At 33.5% G+C, this 27,133-nt stretch overlaps 2 protein-coding genes across 7 annotated transcripts in view; one reads left to right on the forward strand and one right to left on the reverse strand.

Annotated features, from left to right (window-relative positions):
• Positions 1 to 87: 87 nt before the first annotated feature.
• On the reverse strand, positions 88 to 16,949 carry LOC123564752 (solute carrier family 23 member 2-like). Of its 5 annotated transcripts, XM_045358527.2 has the most exons (11): positions 16,349 to 16,488; positions 15,850 to 15,975; positions 7,937 to 8,094; positions 6,040 to 6,241; positions 5,455 to 5,636; positions 3,332 to 3,452; positions 2,495 to 2,651; positions 2,118 to 2,371; positions 1,604 to 1,877; positions 1,235 to 1,330; positions 88 to 649 (listed from the first exon to the last, which is right to left on the reverse strand). In XM_045358527.2, the coding sequence occupies exons 2-11, from the start codon at positions 15,862 to 15,864 to the stop codon at positions 432 to 434; spliced, it is 1,677 nt and encodes a 558-aa protein (XP_045214462.2). In that variant the 5' UTR covers positions 15,865 to 15,975; positions 16,349 to 16,488; the 3' UTR covers positions 88 to 431. The 5 variants fall into 5 exon arrangements, with proteins under 5 accessions (XP_045214462.2, XP_045214461.2, XP_045214463.2 ...); XM_045358526.2 differs by lacking the exon at positions 15,850 to 15,975 and having other exon boundaries at positions 16,349 to 16,949; XM_045358528.2 differs by lacking the exons at positions 15,850 to 15,975; positions 16,349 to 16,488 and adding an exon at positions 15,702 to 15,842.
• Positions 15,538 to 27,133, forward strand: part of LOC123564753 (E3 ubiquitin-protein ligase mib1-like) — a 61,759-nt gene continuing 50,163 nt past the window's right edge. The window contains exon 1 of one of the 2 annotated variants that reach the window (XM_053537399.1): positions 15,538 to 15,685. In XM_053537399.1, coding sequence (XP_053393374.1) covers positions 15,639 to 15,685 — 47 coding nt within the window. In that variant the 5' untranslated portion in view covers positions 15,538 to 15,638. Of the gene's footprint in view, positions 15,686 to 17,664; positions 17,819 to 27,133 lie in introns of those variants that run through there. The other variant, XM_045358533.2, reaches the window with a different exon arrangement.

Below are 27,133 nucleotides of genomic sequence, written 5' to 3' on the forward strand. Positions count from 1 at the left end.
TTCTTACGCCCTTTTAAACGTCTGGTCCTAGCTCAGCTTTCACATGTCCGATGTCCTTACAACACCTTTAAAAACAAAACGGCAACGCTTTTTCTTTCTACTGTATTTAGCATCTAGCATTTGAATCATCACTACACTACCATGATTTTACTTCAAAAGTGATATAGCAAACAAAACTGTACAACAAAATTACAAACATTCTTTTATATTTCTTTTTAATAAAATAGCATTCCCATAACCGATATAACATATGTAACAAAGTATCGTATTTTATCCCAATCGAGTACAAGTGCATAATACACGTAAACAATATCCACATCGATAATGAGTGAATGATTATAGTTGTATGCTGGTACTATTTCTTCTGTGTAATAATAATAATAAAATATAAAATATTGATGCCGTATCTACAAAACATTGGTCTCTTATTATCAACGGTCTCTGCACTTTGAGCACAAGCCTTTTAGATATTTCCCAATACTAAATCGGAATGTTGGAAGAAATGGAATGTAAGTTGTCCATTTATGCTGTCTAAGGCAATTCATGATAAACGGAAGGTCGTAAGTATCATCCTCTATGGAATCGACATTGTTGGGGTCCGCTGTATAGGTCTTCCTCCAAGACTTTATCCCTCTTTCCTCATCAGAACCTTCAGATATAAGGATTAATTTAAGATATATTAAGAACGTGTTACAAGTTATTATGCTCATTGCAATTCGATGTAAGAAGAGGAGTTCCCAATCCATGATAATGAAAGCCCAAAGCATATTGTATATTATCTGCTCTCAAGTTTATCATATATGTCTTTGATCCATTTTGCTCTGTTTTTTTTAAAAACAATTAAAATATTCACTGGAGGAGTTCAATACAATTTTAAGACGCTTTTTCCTGTTATAATGTTTTAGTAGCATGTTTAGTAAGATCTACGTAGAAAGTGTTGGTCATTATGAACTTAATCCTGTTGTTGTTGTTGTTGTTGTTTTCTAAATCGTATCAGCTAATATTGAACAGCTTCCCTGTCGTGCCAAAGAAGTTAACTTAAATCTTGTAGCTTTTGAAAGTGTTTTTTAATTTTGAGGTTTTTTATCTCATTTAATTGCCAAAATGTGTTTGTACACCTTCTTGTTTTTAAACACAAATAAAATAATATCAATACTTTGCCTGTTACTTGAAACGAGATCAACATAAAACCTTTATTATTTATATGTGAATCAATCACACTATAACTGTTTACCTGGGACTGTGTTATCTAAAACAAAACCTACAAATCCACCCACAAACATTGCTGTGCTGAGCAACACCGTCAAAACACGATCTACCTCATCGTCACCTGAAATCATATCAGGTCATGTTTCATTACTTTATACGTGAAGACATGCTTTTATATAGTTATTATCTGCAATTATACAAAATACGATCGTCTCTGGCGCTTATCACACAATAAGACAAAAGGATAAATTAGTCAAAAGCAGCTAATATTTATATTACTGAAAACTAACATTTAGATATAAAATCTAATTCATATTGATTATTGAAATAACTAAACAAGAGAATGTCAGAAACGACTGCAATGGAAAAGTTTGTTCTTTCGATTGAGAAATACCTGTTTTTATACATCCAGGATTTGCGGCGATATATCTAGGAGCCATTAGACCAATGAGCAATGAGGTACCTATGATGACTAAATTCCGGCTGGACTGTAATGATACAAACTGAAGGTTCGACAGTCCTACTGCTGTAACCATTCCAAAACTGACGAGGACGATACCACCGAGTACCGGATCTGGTAATTGAGTTAGCAAAGCTCCAAACTTTCCACACAGTCCACACAGTAAAAATATCAAACCTGCAACCTGGAAAGCTCTTCTGCTCGCTACCTGTATCAAAAACAGTGAAATCTTCTTTAGCATCCATTACATGAACTGGTATAGATTTTTCACATATTTCTATAACACGTTTCCAAAACATCAATATAACGCAATCTTTTGTTTACATACAATATATTTCCTAGGATATGTCATTCGAAGAACATGTTCACGCCTACGGACGGACGGACAGACTGAGCTAAATATTTTAGTAAATTACATATGAAGAAAGTAAAAATCATCATACATTACCTTGGTGAATCCAATTGCACCAACATTTTGACTGTACGAGGTCGTTGCACCCCCGGACCCCACGATGCCAGACAGAATGCTGCCAAAACCTTCAATAGCAATACCTCTATTGACCGCGTGTGTAGGAGGCGGAGAAACACAAGATATTCTCGCGCATGCGTAGTAATCACCCACAGACTCTATGATAGATGTCATAGTTGCGGCAAGCATTGCCATAAAACTGGCGATACTAACAGTCGGTAGACCCCATTGGCCTGAAATAAAAAAAGCCTAATCCATCGTCATTTGTAAAGAGCATTAGCAGTTTTGCGACCAAGTTAGTTTCAAAAAACACATATTTTGTCTAAGAGAACATGCAATACAAACAGAAAAAATACCTGGATACGGAAAGAAGAACCATTCAGCAGTCTCAAGAACATTTGTCCTTGCGTCCGTGCGAGTGAAATATTCCTGACTCTTCGGATCTGAAGAAAGTCTGTCTGTAACGGTTAAAATTGCGCATACGCCCCAAGAGATAGCCACAGCCAGTATTACCTGTTAGCAATAACAATCTACAAATTTATTCAGCATGGGTATGAGATCATAGGTCGGAGAACTAGCATAAAATTTGAGTAAACTGTAAATGTGAATGTTTCATTAAATCACGAGTAGCCGGCGGACGAAAGTTCCTACCCGGAATGTGTAGAACAAATTATTCAAAGCAGAACCCATGGCATAACCCGAACCCATGACAAAGCCAAGTGTCCCCCTTCCCAGTTTATGCCGAACTGCTGTAAACAGCAACAATTTAAATATTCAGCCAGCATTACACACTAATAGGGAAACAATCCCAAACGGCTATCAACCCAGTGGTTGTCGGGAACTGAAGCAAATACTAATCAAACAGTGCCAAATGATAGGGTCAATCCACACCTAAACAGCCCTAAATACATATTTTCGAGCCCTGCATATCACATCTCATATTTTACATATACATTGTATATGTCTCTACATAGTTACAAGTAATAACTTCAACTGAAATTAATGAATACGGGAGAAATAATGGTTACTTGTATCACGATATGAAGAAAATAATTACACTCAATTTTCAATTTATTAACAACAGCAATATATAATACAGTGCGCGGTTTCTAAGAAACCACGTGCAATGCGAGGTACTGTTGTATTAGAATGGTATATATTTAATAGTGCACATATATAAAATAAACTATTACCGGTAACAATTTAAATACTGGATACATCGTTATATGACATTTCCTTCGCTTGCTATATGCCGGAAGTGGTAGCTTGATTTCACTCATGTACAAAGAAAACAGAAAAACCAAACAAACAGTTCTGAAAATAGAGAAAAAGTTGCAGTTACTTTTCAGAAGTCTTTCATCCGTGACTTACATAATGCAACTCAGTCGCAGTCTGGTCAGGATCCATGCTGTTCGCTTCTAAAGCCTACTGCAATTATAGAAACCGCTAGCGAACAGCATGGATCCTGACCAGACTGCGCGGATCCATGCGCAGGCTGGTCTGGATCCATGCTGGTCGCAAACCCACTATGTTGATTTTCTCATGGCGCGGCTCATATAATGGGTGTAGTTTTAATACTAAATATTTTTAACGAGTTCATCATGTTCAGCAAGTACACGAATTTAATATATTATTTATCACATGAACAATACCATTCAAAGCTTGAGTCTGAAACTATAAACAAGAAAGGCATTTTGAATATTTCAACTACTAAATCCTGAACTTAAGAAATATTTTAGCATTAATGTAATACACAATATGTATTTAAATTCTATTAACTTCTATTTATTATCTAATATGTGCATATTAGATAAATCGTCATTATATATGTGAAGTAAGAGATCTGGTTTGTCTATTTACAACGTCATGAATGGCTTTAATATGTGTCAGGTGTTTGAATCGATTCTAGCATAAAACTGCTGTTATTGTCACTTTTCGGGGGTGTTTTAACAGAAGAGAAAACGTGTGTTAACAGAGAGATTCTCGCGCTCACGTGCTGTTATAACACCTTTTTATATATGCACGCTCCGTGGCAGAGCGTAAACGTATTATGGCCCCAAAACAGATAATTCAAAATGAAATGCCGTCAATGTGACAAAACAACGTAGACTTTACCGTGCATTTCATGGAAATTTAATGACGTTGAAGAATATATATTTATTTACTTGATTTTTACGCGTTTCATGCTAGAATAGCGTTAGCGAATGTTCTTTTCGTGTTGTAACATCTTCAGAATCCCTCGGGAATTGTTGGTACCCTTGCTCTAACGGCTCGGGTACCAGCCATTCCCTCGGGATTCTGCAGATGTTATATCACGAAAAAACATGCGTTATCCCTATATAGTAATTCTTACGAGACCGCACAGAAAAAAAAAACGACATAAATTTGGCAGTAAGATATTTTACTGTTATCGTTTATAAAAGAGGCGTAAAGTGCAAATGGTGATATAGGTTCTAAGCTACAATGCGAAAGAGCCGTTCTAGAAGGTAGAAATAACAGCAAACTTGTAATCAGGCCGTGAGTCATCTTCCACCTTTCAAATTTTGGCATTAGTTTTCACGAAATTTTATTAAAATGTTGTATCACATGCCAGCCACTTCTGACAATGGTTGTAACTAAAAGACGAGGATTTTGACGTGACATTGTTTGTCACTTAAAAAAAATATTATCCTCCCGTCTAACTTTCGTGTATAAATCATTTTCATTTCTAAATATGACATGTTGTCAAGATTATCACTTCGGAAAGATTAAGTAGCTTCTCGGAAAGTCTCACATTATGCATGGATGGCGCGAATCAGGTTAATGATAGAATTATGTAAACAGAAGTTACAAATAGTTACAAGCTATTGGATTTGTATCAGGAAATACACTTTTAGACGTGTAGTATTACACAATCGAAAAAAATGCATATTTCTTGACACAAAGCTAATAATCTTTTAACTGCAAACCCTTTTTACTCTTATATTGTATACAAGGGGTGTCCCAAATAGCACAGGAACCCGTCAGATACTTAATTATTGATGTCCTATATAAATAAAAGCAATGCTATAATGTAGAGCTTCAAACACGCAACAAATTATCATTTAGCAGCCTTTGATAGGCATGAGCAGCGCAACCCAAATTTTGCCTTTTTGTTTCAAAATATAGTGAAATTAAATTGAAATGGGCATTTTTTGTGGTCAAAGAGTCCATTGTTAAATGAAGTTTAAAAGATGAGTAAATTCAAATCTAATAACCCTATTACATAAATGGCATTGCGCCAACGATAAGATTTGTCATTTGAATTTGAATTAGAAAAGAATGTTGTTTGTCTTACAAGCTGGTAATTCCCCAGTGAACTTGGCAGAATCGTAGTGCTACATCAATGAGTGAGAGTCCGACCAATGTTATTGTAGGAACAATAGTAATAGGTCCAATGAAGTTTAAAATCAAGCCAAGAATTCCTGTGCATCCGATCACTACTTGAACCAAGGCTGAAAGAATAATTCCTCCCTGAATCTGTCAAAATAAAAAAAAAAACGCAAAATCTTAATGTTTTCTGTACAGCGTGAGAATATGTGTCTTGTATGTTGATATTTGTCATTTATTCTGAAGATGAACCTTATCAAACTTATCATAAAAAAACGTTTAATCCGGCTTAACTAGTTCAGTTCATTTAACAGAGTGTTCACAGGAAATAAATTGCTACAGTACGTTTTCAGTTTTTATCCCGTATTTCACACAGTAGGATCTGACAGTCATTTAGAAGTACCTTTGAAATGCATTAGTAAATCGAGTTTTTCTTCCACTTGAACAAGAATGCGCTAGTATATGCAAAGTAATACAAGAAACTTCTTTTTCAAATGATGAGCACATGTTCACCTTTTTTACTTTAAATATATATATGTTCTTATCATTCTACCTCTTTCATTCTGCTTTGCCACATTGTAGTCCGTTCATCATCTGTAAATCTTGGTACAAGAGTAAAATTTGCCTCGGATCCGTTACCTGTAACACCCATAGATTCTACTGGACTAAGATCTGGACACTTCCAAATGGGTAAGGCCATCAGTGCTGCAACTGCTGGTATAAATTTGTGGCATCCTCCTTGAATAATTGGCAGTCTAAATAGCAGAAATAAAACACGCAATTGATTTATCCAAAAATGTATTGGAGAAAGAGATCGGTCGTCCCTACAACGAATACTCATCAAGAAATATCGGCGACGTGCTCAAAATATACTGACACGTATTATCAAGACAATATTTAGGGTCACCAATAAGTGGTGCCTTATGTCAGACTTCGAACTCCAAGTCTTGAGTTATTTCGATATCAACCACACAATGGGTTAGCCAATTAGCACTTCAAATAAAACTACAAACGCATTGTACACTTGGTACAAGATACAGTACCTTCTCCTCTAATGAAGAAATGTACTATTCATACATACTGCATGTGACACAGTCCTTTATATAAAATTGTTAAATAAAATGAGCTTCAGACTTATCATTTATCGCAAAATGTAATGAAATATTTGCAATGCTTTTGCACCTATTTGACCCGTGTGTTTACAGTTTTAAAAAGTGGGTTTCGTACTCAAATGTATTTTTTTTTTTTTTGAAACTGAGAATAATTTCCTATTAGTAAAAATTGCTGGCCGTAAGTTCAGTCCAATCTTGATTCTTATGTTGTTCTGCCAGCTAATCTGTAGTCTCTGTTCAGACCTAATGTTTTGTTCATAGGAGAGAACTCTTGAGACTATTCAAATTTTGTATAATTATGTCCCTTTTCTTCTCAAAACATTAGATAATCAGAGCCAGGACTGATGAAGTCAGAATTATTTACAGATTATTTTTCTAAAAAAAAAAAAAAAAAAAGAGAGAGATTATCTAGTCGGTAGCCAGACTAGCTAATCTGCTGAGCGTGCATAAAAATATTCAAACTGTATATATACAAACGTCTAGACTAACGACCTAATTGTGCAATGAGCTAGTAAGGACTGCTATTACTAGTAAATTTTATATTTTCAAAGTGGAGTAGTTTTGCACATTTATTCTGGTTAATTTACATATCAGAAGCAGTACGTACAATGCAAGGTGGGTCATAAATGTTCATGTGATGACAAGTCATCCATCTGATTGTGCATTTTAAATGACATCGAGTATGTTACCTTCTACCTGGGTTACAAATTACCTTTACGAAGATAGGCACTATTATGGGAAAGGTTATATATCCTTATCTGTAAACTATTGACCTTGACTTCTTGTCGGTGAAGTTGTCATTACTCTAGGTGTGTTTATTTAATATACTAGTCCACTTTATATCTAAATAAATCTCCCGTACGTGAAACCTTGCTTATGTATTACATGTGTTTTGTTTTAGACATGACGTTATTTATTGTGATAAATTGGCAAAAACATTTTTCTTTTTTTATTTAAGAAATAATTTATAGCAAAAGAGTGCTTTAACACTATTTATGCACGATATGCGGTTATACGTCGGGCGTAATAACTGCACGAGGGCGCAGCCCGGGTTAAATTATTTGTACGACGTATTACCGCCCGAGTGCATAAATAGTGTTAAAACACACTTTTGCTATAAATTATTTCGATTCTTATATGCCCTTAATCTAAAACAGTAGATAAAATATAGTAGCGCTCTTTCTTGGTCGCAACAAAACACTGACGTCACCGCACGTTAACGTGACGTCATTTTAGAGTAAGAGTGTTTAACAGAGGAAAGCATATTAGAATTTGGAATGCTATAGGCGTCAAAAGTGGAAGTCATTTCAAGTCATTCCTGGTATTATGAAAACTTACCTAACCCCTACAGCAGTTTGCAAGATGGTACACACACCACACATGAACAGGAACGTAGACATAATTTCTGACTTCACAAGGTCAAGGTCACCAGCACATATCTCATTGGCAACGATCAATGGAATAGAAATTGTAGAACTGATACTGAGTAAAACTTGCTGAAATAGAAAAAAACTCCTAAAATTATTTTATCACATGTTTAACGTCGTTTAAAGTATAGCAGACGCTGGTCGAATTATTTTGTCTATAATCATATATTTACTAGAATTTTGATTATGTAATAAAAAGATTACTTCCATTTTTTCTTAAGGTTGATCTCTTTTTATTTCTTAGCGCACTTGGCAAACAAAGATCAGTGTTTTTGTAATCGTAATTCGGTTTCTAGATCAATTTATGTAATGCGCAAAGTGCAACGATAATATCCTTCACTGTCGCAACATACATATTCATACTCACATAAATAGTACATTAATCATGAGGGGAAAGTAACGTAGATCTATACCTAAGGCTCAATTTCGCAGATGTAATACTGTAAGAATCTCTTACTGGTTGAAGTGTTTGGTCGGTAACGAGGCTCTGCAGCCGGTAACGAGGATCTTCCGAGTTACCGGAGAGCCAGATATTTCCATCCGCACTTTCAACTAGTGACAGATATCGTATTCTTCAGTTAATAGAAGAAATAAAATAAAACGATTGTTTATTTTTTTTTTCTTTTTAAGCACTATTTTATTATAATACCGTTTGAATTTAGTTTAAACATATTTTATTTCAAACATATGTGCATATTACAATTTACAATTTACAATATTGTTATCATACATGCTGAAAAGGATTAGATCCGAAAGCTAAGCTTATAAAGGTCTTCTCCTATATGGGATAACTTACAGTAAATTTGGCAGTTTGTTTGAAATGTGTTATGGAACAAAAATTTATTTGATATGCATTGAATCGAAAAAATGACATGAAACATTAGTATCAAGTTAGGACAATGTTTTGAAAAAAAAATCGAGATTAGAAAATAGAAGTTTATTGTAATTAGTAATTATAACATTAAAAAATGAAAGAAATTTTATGCATATTAAGAAGATTCCTTCCGATAATAAGATCTGCATAAACAAATAATAATATAAATAGTGAAGTAAAAGGCGTCCAATAGAAATGAGAGGAAACAGAAATAAATGTATGAGGTTTGGTTTGGATTGATGAAGGTTTGGAGCAAAATGGAAAGTTTCTTAATGTAGTTAAGCTCATGGAAAACGTTTACTTTCCCTAATGTAGTTTTGAACTGCTAGGAATATACTGTTATTGATGTCATCGCTAAGATTCTGGTCACCGTACAGAAGAGTGTGCAGAGTGACAGTGCAGAAGCTGGAGGTTGTTTGAAGGAGTCTTCTACGGATATCGTTGTAACCTGGACATTCAAAGAAGAAATGATGATTGCTCTCAATGCTTCCGCACTGAAAAAGGGGTGAAGGATAGATGTTTTTCTTGAGATGTTGGTTCAGAGAGCTACACTCAGTACGCAGCCGGGCATGATAAATTTGCCATTTCCGTGCACCAATACCGTTTGAATTTATTCATTCATTGCAGGTGAGTCATTTTACACCTAGCTGGGATGTAAGACGAGTTTTTCCAGCACCGGCAAAACACGACCAGCACCGGCAAAAACACGAGAACATCCTGTCCGGCATGCAAGAATTCTATTTTTACACTTACACAGCGTTCTGTATGTCCATGGATACGCAACGCAATCGTATTCCAATTAATTGGTCATGAGAGAGACATCGTGAAACATTTTGACAGACGTTGTCTAATTTGCGAGCAACAGTCCGGCGATAAAGATATATCAATTTATAACTAAGGTTAAACTGGATCGCCAATTTAATGATGCTACCTCTCTTTAGTGAACGCCTTTTAAACATGTTTCTTATAGCGAATACTTCTGCATTTCGCTTCTTTCTACATGGAATATATACCAAATGGTAAAAGCTAGCAACAAAACAGAAATTTACCTGCAATCCAAATATAAAAGCTGAAAAAACATTTGGTACATCTGATACTTTATAATGCATATCATTGTTGTCTGGTTCTGTATCAAAATTCAGTCCTAACGCGTCACATTTTGATCCATAATTAATCTTGATGGTTTGATCTCGTCTTGAGGTAGTATGCCCTGTTTGGTCAATAATGCCACAACTGCAGTTTCTCTCTGGTTGTACACATCCATTTAATAACAAAACGCCACCCTCTTCGCACACAAAGTTTTCCTGATCTGTGTGACGCGGCAATTTATTTTCCATATTAGATATTTTGTTCCCTGATTTTAGACAATTACCGCTGACTGTCATCGCCGTTCTTTCGTGAAGTTTTTGCTCAATATTTAAATTATTCTACATTACATGCCTATATATGCAATATCACGTAGCTGCATGATCAGTATAAATTTTCCAATACACAAAGATATATTCTACTCCGTGAAATGTTTCTGCATCAGCCTTAAGCGTATTCTGTTTCTTATTATGCCAAATGACCGATTTCTAGAGTATATATTGTACGCAGGTGAGTCTATATAATATACGTAAGCAAACTTGCTTGTTGACTATTAACTTCGCACCGTTTCAACTAGGAAAACTATTGTACACATAGTTTGCATAATTATCAGTTCGCATTGTCTGCATCCAACAGTTTTAATGAATTAATAAATGAGCCGCGCTATGAGAAAACCAACATAGTGGCTTTGCGACCAGCATGGATCCAGACCAGCCTACGCATCCATGCTGTTCGCTAACGGTTTCTCTAATTGCAATAGGTTTTGAAAGCGAACAGCATGGATCCTGACCAGACTGCGCAGATGCGCAGGCTAGTCTGGATCCATGCTGGTCGCAAAGCCACTATGTTGGTTTTCTCATGGCGCGGCTACACGGAAAACTGTCGTAACTTTTTCATTATAGTAACGAGTTATTCGGCTACGAATAACTTGTTTCATACATTAACAGCAATATATAAAAATAACAATAAACTTATAGCTGATACTGATTTTATCGAATCAACTATATAATGGTAATTTGGCTCTCTTTACATTAAACGGTAGATTTATGATTTTTGTGCAAACTTCCCGTGATCATTTTTCATATGATTTTAGCATCAATGAAATAGCTATCGTAAGCAATTTACTAATATTTCTAAATATAGATGTCGAGTAAATTCTATAGTCATTAGTATCCTGATGACTGAAAACCAGTTTTAGAAATCATAGGATTGCAATTTTCCGTCCATCTATCCGTCCGTCATTCACTCCGTCCATTTTTCGTGTCCGGCCCATAACTATGTCATTCATAATGTATTTTAATATTACTTGGCACAAATGTTTCACATAAGGAGTCGATGCGTCTTGACACAGATCCCTAGCTCACAAGCCGATGTCTCACTTGGAGGTCAAAGGCCAACACAATCTGACTAAAGTACATCTCCTATTACGCTACGCATAGGATCTGAGAACGACCTATTCAAAGCCTCGTTCTGATGACCCTTTCGCTAGCTAATCAGAGCTTAACTTGCAACATTTTGCAAATCTACCTGTAGCCTTGACTTTTGATATTTACAGTTCTTATGTCGTAATGTGTCAGATAGCCTGTTAGCTCATTCGGTAGGCCACTTGCTTTGTACCCGAGAGGTCCCGGGTTCGAGCCCTGGAATGACTGCACATTTTTCTTACTCTTTGACATTCGAACAAGTTGTCTGATTGGTTAAAATAAAAATAGCAATACTGGAAATCCAAAATATACAGAAGACGTATGTGAATGGGTCGTTCTCAGATCTTCGTTTAGAAGATCAAGTACTTAAGTCAGAATGAAGGCCAACAGGGCTTTTTATATGTCCGGTCTGTAACTCAGCCATCCATCAAACGGGTTTTAATACAAAAGAAAAGTATTACTTGACCCAAAACTCAAACGTCAATGCCACCCTTTGATATCGAAGGTTAGCATTAGTATTAACAGGGTCGTGTTCGGTTCATAAATGCTCCTGGTGTGTTACTACTTTTCCTAGGTTGACACTATCTCATATCACCCTCGTGTTATTTATATAATATATCATGTTCATACATGCAGAAAGCGGGCTATTTTATCCTGTGTTTAGGTACTTACAAAGGAATGACACTTGCTAGATTTAAAGTTAAGACAGTTTACCCTCACCTTGTTCTACTAATTAAAAACAAACAGATTTTCATATTTACTTGTCCTTGTAACCGTTTTTGCTTTAAGTTATATTTATTTCGTTTGCTTTTCATGACAGGATAATGAACCACATTCACTTTGACAAATGGTGCAAACAAGTACGTACGTAAGCACCTAAATTTACGTTCAGGTTCCGATTATACAGGTAATCAAGGTGCTTTTTCAGCGAATCGTGAATGAAAAATCGAATGCTAGCGAGGGCTTTTTATCCACGCTGTGCTGAGGATTGGAAAAACAACTGTCTTATTCAGGCAGTCATGTTAAATCTTTTTTTCTTGCTAACCGTTGAGATAATTGCAGTATTTTTTAAGATATTGTAAATTAAAAATCGCCCATGCACTATGACGTCATTATACGACGCACGAGCTTATCTTAAGGCGATCTCCTACCCGGATAACCTTGGTATAGGCAAGAAACCCTCTTTGAAGCACCTGATGGATTACGAGTTAATTTCTGTGTCAATGAAAATGCAAGAAATTTAGAAAAGCTTTGTTTGATATTTCCTGTACATCAATGATAAAATTTGTGCTTGAAAAGGTTTGTAAATATAAGAAAATATAAATTTATTAACTTTGCATTACAACAACTGCCTGTGTAGTTTAAAAAAAGTAATTTTTGCATGTTTGTGTAAAAACAGTATTTCCATGCATAAAAGAACGTTATGTACAAAAAACACTCACATTTTATGGTTTTCAGTGCCATTTTTTTATTTTCAAAACCTATCCGGATGTAATGAAATTATTGTTATGCGATAATAAAAAGAGTAACAGGTATGGTGTCGTCGTGACGCTGACCACCGGGTTTCGCAGTCATACACGATTGATTCACTGAACACGACAAATGTGTAAGATTAACGATTATAAAAAAAATTGTAGCGATCAAATAAGTTATGAAACATCAGTTATTATAAATCTATCAGTCATATTTGAAAAACTTGCGGGTTGATTATAGAAAAGTGTAGGCCTTGTCTTCTAACAGTAGATCAATGTGAAATTTTCTGAAATACAGAGCTGTTTAGAGTGGAATGTTCACTGTAGACAATGCTTGTCACTATTTTGATACATAAGGGGATAAAAGTATGTACACCTAAAAATGACTGAAATCGGCGCCCCTACGTTGCATTTTGCAGTCGTTGATTCTCTAAATAAGTTCGGTCTTGAACTGCCTTATATTAGTCTTGCAAGAAATTCAATTTATTGTTATGGCAACAAACGTGTACAGGGATTGTGTCAGGGATATCAAAGGAAGAGATAATAACTATTGTATTATTCGGGATAACGTGCTGTAAATAATGTTGTTGGTTTTTTTTCTGAGCCAAAACATTGTTTACCTGTTGTTTTCGCATATTTTGTTCCGGAGTTACTAACCCGAATAGCAACAAGTTTTCTGCACTTGTGAGAAAACATCTTGCTCGGCAATAATTTCTAAACAGCTATCTTACAAACCATTGGAAAGGGGAAACCCATAGCTGTAAGCCGTGTTCAAAAATGTAATCTCATCATGGGTTAGACATTTGAGCCGTGCCATGAGAAAATCAACATAGTGGGTTTGCGACCAGCATGGTTCCAGACCAGCCTGCGCATCCGCGCAGTCTGGTCAGGATCCATGCTGTTCGCTTTCAAAGCCTATTGCAATTAGAGAAACCGTCAGCGAACAGCATGGATCCTGACCAGACTGCGCGGATGCGCAGGCTGGTCTGGGTCCATGCTGGTCGCAAACCCACTATGTTGATTTTCTCATGGCACGGCTCAATTTTCATTTCATAAAGTGAACTTTATTTTGAATTCTTTTCTTTCATTTTTTTGGCATCAAAATTTAAAAGGTTTTTACATTATTTCTATTACTTATTAAAATGATACCAACCGTTGAAGGTGTTAGTGCATAAGATTTCATCGAACGTCGTTCTTTACCTTAATTAAATATGATCACGTTTTCGTACTTACCGTGTCCTTGTAGCTGTTTAGCTTACTGTTGCATTTTGCATGAAAGGTGAATAAAGAAAATCCAGTTTAACTCGTACATTATTATGTAAGCACATCCATTTAAACCCCCACGATATTAATCTTACGAAATAATATAATATACTGCCGATGTCAAGCGCAGAGAATGAGAATTTTGTCGTAGTTTTCATATGATATCTTAGTTGGCAGTTTAGAATGTGTGCTTATTCCATCTACTTTATTCTTATTTCTTACGAAATGATAAGGTTTCGAAAAAAAAATACAAAAAAGCAAGAAATGATTACTCACAGGTTATTTTCAGACGGTGTTTTTTTTTCCAAACAGATTGTTTTTCTTATGTAGCATAACATCTCATATTTTGTACTAGTATACGTGCCATACTAACTGATACTAACTGTCTTTATAGATTGTTTTGTAGTGTTGGAATGCTTAAAAGTACAAAGAATGACGTCTGAAGATTAATATGAGCCGTGCCATGAGAAAACCAACATAGTGGGTGTGCGACCAGCATGGATCCAGACCAGCCTGCGCATCCGCGCAGTCTGGTCAGGCTCCATGCTGTTCGCTAACAGTTTCTCCAATTCCAATAGGCTTTAAAAGCGAACAGCATGGATCCTGACCAGACTGCGCGGATGCGCAGGCTGGTCTGGATCCATGCTGGTCGCAAACCCACTATGTTGGTTTTCCCATGGCACGGCTCATATAGTTTGCATGATGTCTGGAGGCTTATTTTTTGTGAAACAGAGAAAAGAAGAAAATTAATCATTAATTTCATGTAACCGTGCCAATAAAGAAATAACACGATTCTTATTTTCTAGGTAAGGTTTTTTGAGAACATATCGACGCATGTATGAAGGTGTAACAGTTAAATTAATGTCTGATGGTGATTGGTTATGTTTAGTTCTTAATGTACACTACAGCATCAAATGACGCAGAAAAAAAGTTCTGACAAGAATGTAACGTTCTTCCCTTTATATGACCTGGTTATCTTGAGAGTAGACGATGGAATGTAAATTGAGTGGTATACAATGTTGTACTTCAAAACTAATTTGGATTTGACTACTGTAGAAATGATGAAAGTGTTCCCGTTAAAATCTTATTCAAAAATTAATTTGGATTTGACTCCTGTATTAAACTCTTAAAAGAGTTACGTTATGTACAATCGTATGTGATTATGTAATAATGTTGTAAAATTGTGGCATACGGCTGTTCCGCTGTAACAGACATTTTGATCGAAACACGTCATCCTCACTAGTACACGTTATCATATACAAACAAATACATAAAGTTATGTCGTATTTTGCAGGAAGTAGAGTGCAACTCGTTTTGCGCATTTCACTTTAATTAATCGCGCATTATCTATAAAATCTACATCTTAATTTATATTTTGTCATACAATCTGTCCTTGAGTATAAACGGCAGCCATGTATGCAAACGCGTGTTACATGATTTTTAGCCTTGAATTGAAATCATCTTTGTTTACCTTTACAACTACAGCAAACAGATATGGTGAGATATTTATTGTATGAGGAGTGGATAAAATGTCAAAAAAGGTAATGTGGTAAATACCTAAGTATATCATAGTCATTTTGGCCCGAGTTCCTTGATCATATAGTAGTGGCAAGCATGTTGGAGACAGCCTTGGTTGTCTGGTAGTTAGAAAATACAATAAATGCAGCTGTCATTTGAATCTTCACTAGCGAATTAATGTAATCACCTGTCTGTGGGTCATGAAGTACACAAACGTTTTCTATAAGCGGTCTTCTCATGGTCCAGTGACAGAGGTCTTAGTTTTCGCCGGCAACCGCAACAAAGCTGAGGTGGAGTTCCTGTTCTTAGTGATCTGATTGATGTAAGAATTTCAAGTTATTGTTTATGTTGATCCCAAAGTATTTCGTTACTTCGACTTTATCCGGGATGCATCATTAGATGTTGTACTACTATTGCAAATAGCATTCAGAACCTGACAGTTCGTTGGATGGAACTGCTCTAATCACTCGTTTTCCCATTAATGCCTCAGGAATGTTCAGCCCTGTTCTTGTCCCCCTATTCGGATCCCCTTACTAATTTTCCCCTTCGGTTTGTGGAGGCTTGATTAAGAAACTTTTGTAACTTCTGTCACCTCTTTACGTTTATAGACGAGAAAGTTTAAATATAACAAATTAATTTCAGAGTCACTTATAGAAAAGAGCTATTACTAAAACATAAATACTTACCTGAAGACCAAACATGAATGAAAGATGGGGTGCAGGAACATCTCCAACTTTATAATGCATCCTGTAAGTGCTCTCCATTTTTCCCTCAGCCTCAATATCGCCATCATCGTTTTCAATTCTCTCGGCATTGTCTTGGCCACGAAACTGTTTATCTTCTCTATTATCATTGTCTGTTTCTATCTCCAACTTCTTTTCACTTTTTATGCCATCGAAAGCATCGTTGTTGTAAGCCTTGCATGCTAATTTCGAAAAATTTTGTGTCGGTACATAAGATGTACATGTAACTGAACACATTTTCGTTTTCGTTGTGAACAATACTGTTTGGTTTATTTATATATTCTTTTACACACTTCTACGGCGAAATTCCAGATTATATACAATTGAGATATTTAATATGTCATATATTAACTTTGAAACTGTTTAGTAATAGTTATATGTAAATGCTTTAATCATTTTGTTTACATGCATGTTAAGATATCTGTCCACATCATTCATTCCCACGGCCAAACAAATAGCTTTATATCCACATCAATAAGATTTCGAGTTAGTAAACTGCAAACTAAGCAAGCAGACACTACGTTTACTGCAAAACATCAAGAATAAGGAAAATATTAAATGATTAAAATGATACTATTTCAGTCATAAAATGAAAGATAAATTTAATGGCTGAGAGGTTTAGCTTTTGCAAATTTCAATTACAGTTTTGTTGATGTTTTCAAATGAACAAAATATTATCAAAAGAAAGGTTAGTTGAACCTGTAAATGATACGCATACCAGCGTGAAAAAAAAATGATTCAAGTGTCGACGAGATAAAGTAAATACAAAGCTATAAGACGCTGAAATTCGTGTTTTCTGTGTATATATAAACAATCATTCATCCTCACAACAATAAAACGTTAGCTAAATGCGATCAATCACGTTAACTTAATTTATTTTTCTTCGCTTTTTTTAACATTTTATTTTGCCTACATGTATTTTGTTTATATCAGATATATACATCTAAAATCAAATTATTTGCAAAAGTTTTTAAATTAAAAATAATGTAAAGAACTAGTTTAAAAGATTATGATATGCGTGCATGCATCGCCCGGGTCCACAACCGTAAACAATTTATTTATCTACCCCAGTTTATGGGATGGGAATATAAACCTTTTTATCTTATCTTTATCTTTTACAAATTGCACCAAGACTATTAATCCGAAGTTGAAATTTGATATAGTCATTATGCGTCTTAAAGTTTCTTTTTGACGTGTTGTTGTCATGTTAATCTTAATCAGCAGGCGCTATGTCACAGTATCAAAATCCCTAAAAACGTCTATGAAATATTTTAAAACCTGCTGAATAAATATCAGCGGAGTCCGTAAATTTCATGTAAGCTATAACATCGATGTTTTAATGCATGACAAACGCAGTTGGAAGCTGTTCGTGATTATTGGGAGTATGAAGTTTGTTGTTGTATGTTTTTAAATGTGAGTATGTATATTGTTTCTTATAGTTCTATTTAGAACGGTCATTTACAATTGTTTTAGTCTGTATGAAATTTTATATGTTTGTAAATGAATGAGATAAATAAATAAATAAATAAATAAATATCAGAAATTCAGGATTAACTTAGACAAGTGATAAAGATCACTGACTTGTTGTTGAATTGTTTTGGATTTGAATTTTCCGTTACAGTTTCCTTTTGTTGTGGGACTTAAAACGTTGCGATGCATGTCCCTCTGGCTGTGTTAGGGGTGCTCTGTGCTTCCGGGGAATTCTACTTTTGCTTGTCCCACACCGCTGTTTGTTCGAGTCCTGTTGAGTATAGATTTCTTTAAAGTAAGGAAGTTGTTCACCTGGCTTGCAAAAGACCGGTGGTTGCCCGAGATAATTATCGATCTCCCTTCGTTATTAAATCCGGAACTTGAGTCGTATTATCAATAAAAACCAAAAGTAGCGTAGGTCTCCCGCTATATCTTATCTCCTTTAATATCTTAGGGCATCTTGCCGCATCATTTATGATTAAAATGGGGCAGTAATCAAAACAATAGATATATGGTAAAATTTCCATGTGTGTTTTACTTTACTTACTCACAATGTCTACTTTCGAACAATTTCTAAAGCAACAATAAAATAATCTAATAAATTACGTGTACTTGCTAAAACCGAATGAACTTCATAAAAGGTCAACGCTGATACTGACGAAAATAGGCGAGGGCCTCTTGCCAAAACTATTGTCTTTATACACAAGTTGCGATTTTGCTTTTCTTAAAACGTAGAGTGGGAGTTCTGGCGCTTTGCGTTGCGTTTACATGTTCTCAGGAATGCGACTTTGTGTTTTGAAAACGAAATATTTTCATTTATAGCCTGAACTGGTATAATGAAATTGGGCCTTCAGTTATTGTAATCGACAACAAATTAGTCAGTACAACATCCGCACTAGTTAATCCTATAGGCAGAAGTTTGGAATTGTTTTCAAGATCCCCATATCCTAGCTTGTTTGAATCAGGTGAACATGCATGTTGTTAAGAAGGTTTCCATTCGTTTTAAACTAAAAATAAGAAATCAACACAAGCGTAATTAAGACTATTCAAATGTCTTACAAGCCTTCTTTTAGGACAAGTGGGGAAAAAAGTTGAGCCATTCGATTACTGAGTAAGATTTCAAAATGTTATTATCTTTTATCATTTAAAATGGAGTCTTTGTACTAAAACAGCTTGCCTCTAACCGATGAGGGTTCGAGCCTCACTAGGGGCGTTGAATTCTTCAATTCAATTCATTTTATTTCTCTCAGGTCACAATACATGACAACATGAGGTATACATAATATTACTTAAACATGTGAGGCAACAAAAAGGCATAGAAACAAATAATCGTTATCATATACAATAGTGGATAATAGAAAACATGATTAATAATATATAGTTAATATATGATTATCGGGAGAGAACAACGTTTTTTTTTTCTTAGCCTAACTTATAAGTAGCCTATAAAATAAATAGATATGGCATTAATCTTCTCAGTGGGGACATCACTAAATTTAACAATAATTTCCTTTACAAAGTTGCATAGCTTATTGTATTCAGACACATTTATACTTGCAATATCATTAATCTATTGATCTTGTTTACATTTGGTCGTGTATAGTATTCCGATTTAAAAAATGTTTCTTCTTAACTTAAAAAACTGACATTCAAATAAAAAATGGAACTCATCTCCTATACTGGTGTTCCATAAATTACATATTCTCAATTTATAATCAACTGCATTCCAGTTTCCCAGTTTCAACTGGCACTTATGATTTCTAGTTCTAAATTTTATCATAAACTTCAGAAATTTTGATGGTGTTTTTTAACAAATAGTCTTAAAATTTTTAAAATCAGTTTTAAATAATTTGTAAATTTTACATTTACTTGAGCTATCTACATCGGAATACCATTTGTTTAAAATAAATCTGACAATTTTTGCTTAATGGTGGCTGATAACCAGGTGTAGTTTACAAATCATGAGTGTCCCATATATTGTATAATCCGCATTTTATAAAAATATTTCTAACATTTTTAATCCATTCAAACATGCGTATTGGAACAGGATTTGTGTACCTAAAATGACTTAACATAATATTGAAAGACAAATTTAGATAGTTTTGGATAAACAGGTTTAACCAAATAAGCCCAGTATGTAATAATTCTAGATTCAATATCTATACTAACGGTTAAACCCCTATCTCACCATAGACCATAGAACTGGTGTTGATGACTTAAGTCCAAGAATATATTTCAAAAATTTCAACTGAACTCTCTCAATACCTCAATATTACCAAATCCCCAAATTTCACAGCCATAAAATAAAATGGGTTTGACAGTTTTGTTAAAAAAAACTATTTGCATGTCAATAGTAGGTAGAGAGACTTTGCCTTCTTAATGAGACTAACATTGCCTTTGTTCCTTGTTTAGCAATTAACTTTTTGCATTGAAAAAAGAACCATTTTCTGCTAAATAAAATACCTAAATATTTATATTCATTAAAAATTTCTAACTGCTGTCCATTAAAACTAAAAGTATAATTCATATGTCTTCCCTTCGAAAATACCAGAATTTTGGTTTTAGCAGGTTCAGTTTTAATTTCCATTCATTGCAATAATCCGCGTATATGTTTAAAGCATTTTGTAAATCCCTTTCTGATTTCTGACACAATAACAGTACATCTGCAACAGAATAACAAAAAGTTTAACAAAGATCAATACATCATCATAAATTTGGGGTTGGACATACAGTCAATACCTTCAGCTATACCACTATTTACAAAAAATCATACAGATCTTTTAAATACAAAGAAAAGAGCAAAGGCGACAAATTTTCGCCTTGACGAACGCCGATTGAGCAAGAGAAAAACTGGATTTTTCCCCATTAACATTAATACAGGACTTTGCATTGGCGTAAATTTTTTTCACCACTTTTAGAAATTTTCCATTAATATTACAGGAAAACATTTTACTCCAAAGACCTGCTCCCCATACTGTATCAAGGCACTTTTCAGGTCCACAAAGGCACAGAAAAGTTTCTTTTTTCGTCTACGTAACAGATCAATTAAAGTATTTAAAATAAACATATTATTAATAGTAGAATAACCCTTTCTAAACCCAAATTGGTACATATTTATAATATCCGAGTCAAGTGTATACTTCTGTAAACGTATATTTAATATTGCCGTAAATAATTTGCCCAAACACTTAACAGTGTAATAGGTCTGTAATTTGATGGCTCAGAAACATCACCTTTATTTTTATATATCGGGTTAATAACTCCTATTGTCCAAGTTTTTGGGATAATACCATGTTGGAAGATAATATAAAGAGTTTCACAAATAAATCTTTCATAATAGGAACGAATTTTAATGTGTTCATTTAAAATATCGTCTAAACCACTGGCTTTCCGTTATTCAGTGATTTTACAGCATTTTCTATTTCCTGTACAGTTATATCTTTGTTTAGTTCTTATTTATTTGTTCAACATTTTCTACTTCAATATTTGTATTATAACGTGCGTCATCAATATTGGTCATCACAATTTAAGTTGTTAAAATAGTTATAAATCATTTAAATTAGCATTTACATTATTTTCATTTTTCCTTTAGAACTTTCCGTATTGTTTTAGATCAGTTTTTTATTTTTCTCAGTTTATAAATATTCTTATTTTGAAATTCAAAATTCCGTTTAAGTGTTTTTTTATACATTTTACTTTCATTTCTCATATTAGTTCTGTTTCATCAGTTTTCTTAAATTTTGTACAAAAATTTTGCCCTATGAAAATTAGTCTAGACAATTTACAATCACGGTAAACCAACTGGGCTTACTTTGTGCTTCATTAATTTTCCCTTTGCACTACTTGTAGTCCCAAAACTTTTTTCTTGCAGCTTTTACATATAAATCACTTATTTTGTGACCACATATTTAGATTTCTTCTGTATGTGTTCGGCTTTTCTAAAACACACAACTCTGTATATATTTCGTTAATTTTATCGTTGTCATATTATTAACAAAAGATTCTGTTTTAGAACTATCCCAGTTTTACACTGGCATTTCTAGTTAAATTATGGCCCAGAAATTGTTTCCGTACTTGTAAAACTCATTTTCAAACAAACTGGTTTATGTGCGTCTGAATAGAGCGGACAGAAGTCCAAAATGGATAATTTCCTCAACATTTTGAAACAAAATAGCTGAGCAAATAAAATAATCGACTGTGCTGACATTTTACAAGTAACACTCCCATTCGTATCGCCATATGTTCTTCCATTTAGAATATAAAAACATTTCGCTGTAGAAAGTCAACAAATTTATAACCAAAATTTTGTTAACACCACATCGGCATTATTGCGTTCAAGCGATAACATTACCGCAAGAAAAATAGTTATTTGCTGTTGCAAATCGTAATAAAGATCATCAAGATTATTTTCATGCAAAATATCAAATCTGTAAGAATGAAGTCTTGCAATGTTTTAGTTCGTGAGTTGAAATCACGAAACAAACATATTTTATCTACCGAGAAGAAAAAGTTTCAATGTCAGCCTAAATCTCCGCAAATGGATCATCGACGATACTCTGAGTTTTCAGGTGGCAAAAAAACCACACCATATAAAATATCCCCCATCATTTGTAAACTTATGTGAAACAGTAAACCATAGCACAAAATGATTTTCGTTCTAAATTTACTGATACGTACTTTTTCAATTTATTTTAAACTGCCAAACATAGCCGCCAGACTTTCTTTTCGAAATTTGCTTTCTATGTTTAAAATATACATCAAAATTGTTAAAACATACAGAGTCCAAGGAATCAGTTTTTGTTTCCGAAACCCTACAACATCATAACTGTCTATTAAGGACAAAGTTCAGGTATAATTTGTTTTGATACAAGTCCACATACATTTAATGAAAGAAGTCTCAGATTTGTAGATTTATCACCATTCACGTCATTATCCGTTATTAAGGTAGGTGAACACTGAAAATTTGTTTATGCAATTACCGCTATGTATTTATTAGCTGCACTCTCCCGGATTATTCTATTGTGTATTTTCACGAGTCTCCTCGTATTGCATGATTTCCGAGTTACACGTATCACTTTTATCGGATTGTTTTGTCTGCGTCTGATGTAAAACGAGGCCCGTCTTCATCAAACAAACGGTCATCTGCATAATTTGTTTTGTCACAATATCTCTTGACAGACGTTTCTTCAAGGGAGATCTCGGCGAACGTAATTGTTTCGGTTCGTTTCACTGCTGTCCCCGAGGACAGCAAATCGATTCGGTGGGGTTTGAAATCTCCCCTAGTTTTACGACTATTACTGTTATTAAATGTACGTGTTTTTGACATTACGGTTCGACATAATTTGGTCTTTTTTGGTACTCCTCGAGATCTATGGTTTTCTAATTTTCCTGATTCTAGATTGTACAGTTAGTAGTATAAGAAATGCCGCTTTTGGGACACTCTTTTCAATTTTAATTAGCCACCCTCTTTTTAGAAATCCAAAGCTGGCCAATTAAAAAAACCAGATTTTAACAAATTATTGTTAAAGGCATTTAGTAAAATATGATTAAACGTTTATAAATTATTTTTATTGATAAAATGACAAAGCCTCTGGTCTTTGATCTTTTTTTGAATTAGTAAGTATATTATCAGGGTACACTAGTAATTAAAACTTTAATTAAACTTTTAATTCAAAAGTTTGCTTATATCGGCACGTCCATCCGGTATAGATTCCATCCGATAGGGTAGAATCTAATGTAACTATCCCTCATAAGTGAAAATGTTACTTCTGTAGATGTTGAATCGTTATAAGGATAAATGTCAAACATTGTCCCTTGTGTTAAATAAATTTTAATTTTTTTCTTAACATAGATATTAATGATCAGTGTCAAAGTCCTCCTGCCTCAGCTGCTATATTTTATTATATTACTGCAAAATTTACCAAAAATAGATCATCAATCCACCCGAAACCTATCATTCCACCACCTAAATATAAAATGTGATATTGGGCTTTTAATCGGTTTATCCGGTTCACCTAGGGCCTGACCCCGTTATTAAAATATTAATATCTAATAAAATAAGTTCCGGTTTTTCTGGCTATAAACACACCCTTCAAAGTCACATTAGTACATCTATTTTATATTCTTGGTTTGTGTTTTATAAAATCTTTATAATCTACGATAATTCCAGGTCTTAATTAAAATTATTTAAATAGCCCAGACCGCCCAGATCTTTATATGTTGAATATATCCAGGCACCATGACGGTTAAAATACTTTTTCATTTTTACCATAATCATAAAAATTTTTTTTTATAGTATTCAAAGAGAACACTTCATGTTTTACTCTTTCTAGTTTTTCTTCTATTTTCCTGTTTTTCTTTTTAAGTTTAAGAATTATTTCAGCTAAATCATCAATCGTTTTGTTGTGGCAACTTCAAAAGCAGATAAATTGTCAACAGTAGCCTTTGTTCTAGCTAATTGTGTTTCTTTTTTTAAGAAAAATTTTTTTTTTTGTAATTTCTTGGGTATTAGTGGTAATTTCTCCGACATTAGCGGTTTTGCTTTAGTATTAGCAGTAATTACTTGGGTATTAGCAGTGATTGATTCCCTTTTTTAGTGATATTTCAACTACAGAGTCCAAATCATTTGTTATTTTTTAAATTTCATCATTAAATTTATCATTAATTTCTTAATTGCTTCTTCTTGTTTAGCTGATATTTCAACTACAGAGCCCCAAATCATTTGTTATTTTTAATTTGATCATTAAATTCATTAATATCTTCTTGTAATTTTTTTGTAATATTACTTAATTCTGCATACTTTAAATTAGACGGTTGAAACAATACTAATCCAATTTCGAATTGTTTTTTAAAGTCATCTATTTTAGAATTAATTTCTTTTTAAGGTTATCTAATGCGTATCATGACATCACCTCTTTGTGAAGCTGCCTTTTTTCCAGTTCAGATTTATATTCTGCAAATTTATTTGAAAATGTGCGAGTAAATCTTGATTCCCTTTTGTCATTTCAGTATTTAGTTTATTTATTTCTGTTCTGATTTCTAACTGATACATATTTTGTAACTTTTTCTCAGCTTCAATAATCTTGTCTTTTAGTTTTTCTGTTTAATCATACTATTTTTTAATTCTTGAACTTGAGTGAATAAAATGTTTAAATTAACTCGAAATACTTCTTTTTGTTGTCATCTGTCAAATCAGATTTCTCTTCAAGTTCTTTAATAGAATCAGTCTTTACTTTCATTTCTTCTTCAATTTTCCCTTGTAATTGATTAATTAATAATGAATTCTTTTAAAATCTTTTGATAATTCTTCAATATTCTTTACTTCTACTTCTGTGTTTGTTTATACTTTTGATGTCTTCAGTTTATATATCAATACACTTTGAATTTTTTTATCCAAACCGTCTTGGAACTGCATCGTTGGTTTATCTGGATTCCTAGGTTGATTATTTCATTACCTCCCTTTATCTAATGCTCTGTTCATTGTGTTATCAAGTTCCCTATTTCTGTAAAAGATACGATTCCGTTTCCTTTTTAAGCTTTTGAATTGTTTTAGTAGCATAATCACTTAAATCCAATATCAAATTTAACTTTACTTATACGGGTCAGGTTGATTAATTTTTTACATCATAAAAACTCCCATTATATAATTTTTATATATTACCAGTAAAGTTTTTTCTTAAAACTTCCTTGGTTTGTCAATATATAAGAAATCATATTTTTGATTTGTTGCTTAGAAAAAAGTATCACGATCTATTTTTGTTCATCCAAATCCTATTATTTTCCATTTTACCTGGACTTTTCAAATAAAATATAATGTGAACAGTTAATCCGAATATCCTTTGGTTTGTTTATAGAAAGGGACTGACTTAAATAAATAACACAACAGTTTTTGTGACGTCCTTGAATAAAGTATTTTTTATTTCATTTTGAACTTTTTTATCTTCACATACAAAATCATCAAATTTTAAAACTTTTTGTTTTTCTGATTCAAGATTCTCACAAGGTTAATTTGGTCGGGATCAGCTGAATATTCAAGTATTTCATTTGGATCAAACTTTAATTTTTTTTGCAATTTCATTTAAGTGATTTATTAAATCCTGATATTTAGATTGTTCTAATTTTTTTAGCATATAAGTATAATTTATCATAATATATAAGAGGTTTTCGAAGTATATGCATTAGTGTATTTGTTTTTCCAGATCCGACGATCCACATATTAACATTCTAAAACTGAATCTGGCATAAAAGGATAAAATTGTTTAAAGTTATTGAATTTAATCATTTTTTGTATCATAATTTGGAATTTCCATTTAAATAATATTACATTATTTTACAATATCTTACATATCTTACATTATTTTACATTATTTTACATTATCTTTACATTATTATATAAATGCAACCCAAACTTAATGAAATGATAATAAGAAAAAAATTAGTTGGCAAAAGATGAGAGCTCTTAGAGAAGAAATAATGAGAGAAAAAAATAAGAAAAGCTACAAATCGGGATATGTATACTGAAATTTATAACCCAATTACTGAAAAAATAGAAAGTCAAAAGAAAAATTATAAAGGGTCAGTTAAAAGCATTACCTGGAATTAAGGAGCAATTAGCGTTTTACTTTCAAAAAGTTTTGTTGATAAAATAAAAGAAGCAGAACAACAACAAAAATTGGCAGAGATAACGGAAGAACAACCCCCTCCGGGACTACAACAACCATTACAACCGTTACCGCCGGGAATACCTATGGGTTTGGAAGAGCTATTCCGAGAACCAATGCGATTAATACCGCCGAAAGATCATATGGGTTTGGATGATGAAGATGATGTGTTTGAAGACACTGATGATAAACTGAAGAATCAGGAGCCAAGACCAAAAGAATTTACAGTTGTTTTTAAAATAAAAAAAATTGATTTAAAACTTTTAGATACAGAAAAATATAACACCCACAAGAAGTGTTTAATTTTTTTCACAGCAAATCTGAAAATCCTGATGAAAAAATGATAGGAAAGAAGTAGAGGATATCATAAAAAATGTATCGGATGAAATAAAAAAATTGGGTAAGAATCTGGTGCAATACCCAGAATGAAAAAATCCCACAGTCTTGATTTAAAGCAACAGAAGCAATTATAGCTAAGTCGGATAATTATAAAAAATTTTGAGGCGAAATAAATTGATTTTCTTGATCAAGGAAAAAAGTATATGGGAAAAGGAATAAGATAATCATAACCCATATAAAGTTTTACCAAATGGACAAT

Source organism: Mercenaria mercenaria, chromosome 2 (assembly GCF_021730395.1).
Source record: "Mercenaria mercenaria strain notata chromosome 2, MADL_Memer_1, whole genome shotgun sequence".
NCBI lineage: Eukaryota > Metazoa > Mollusca > Bivalvia > Venerida > Veneridae > Mercenaria > Mercenaria mercenaria.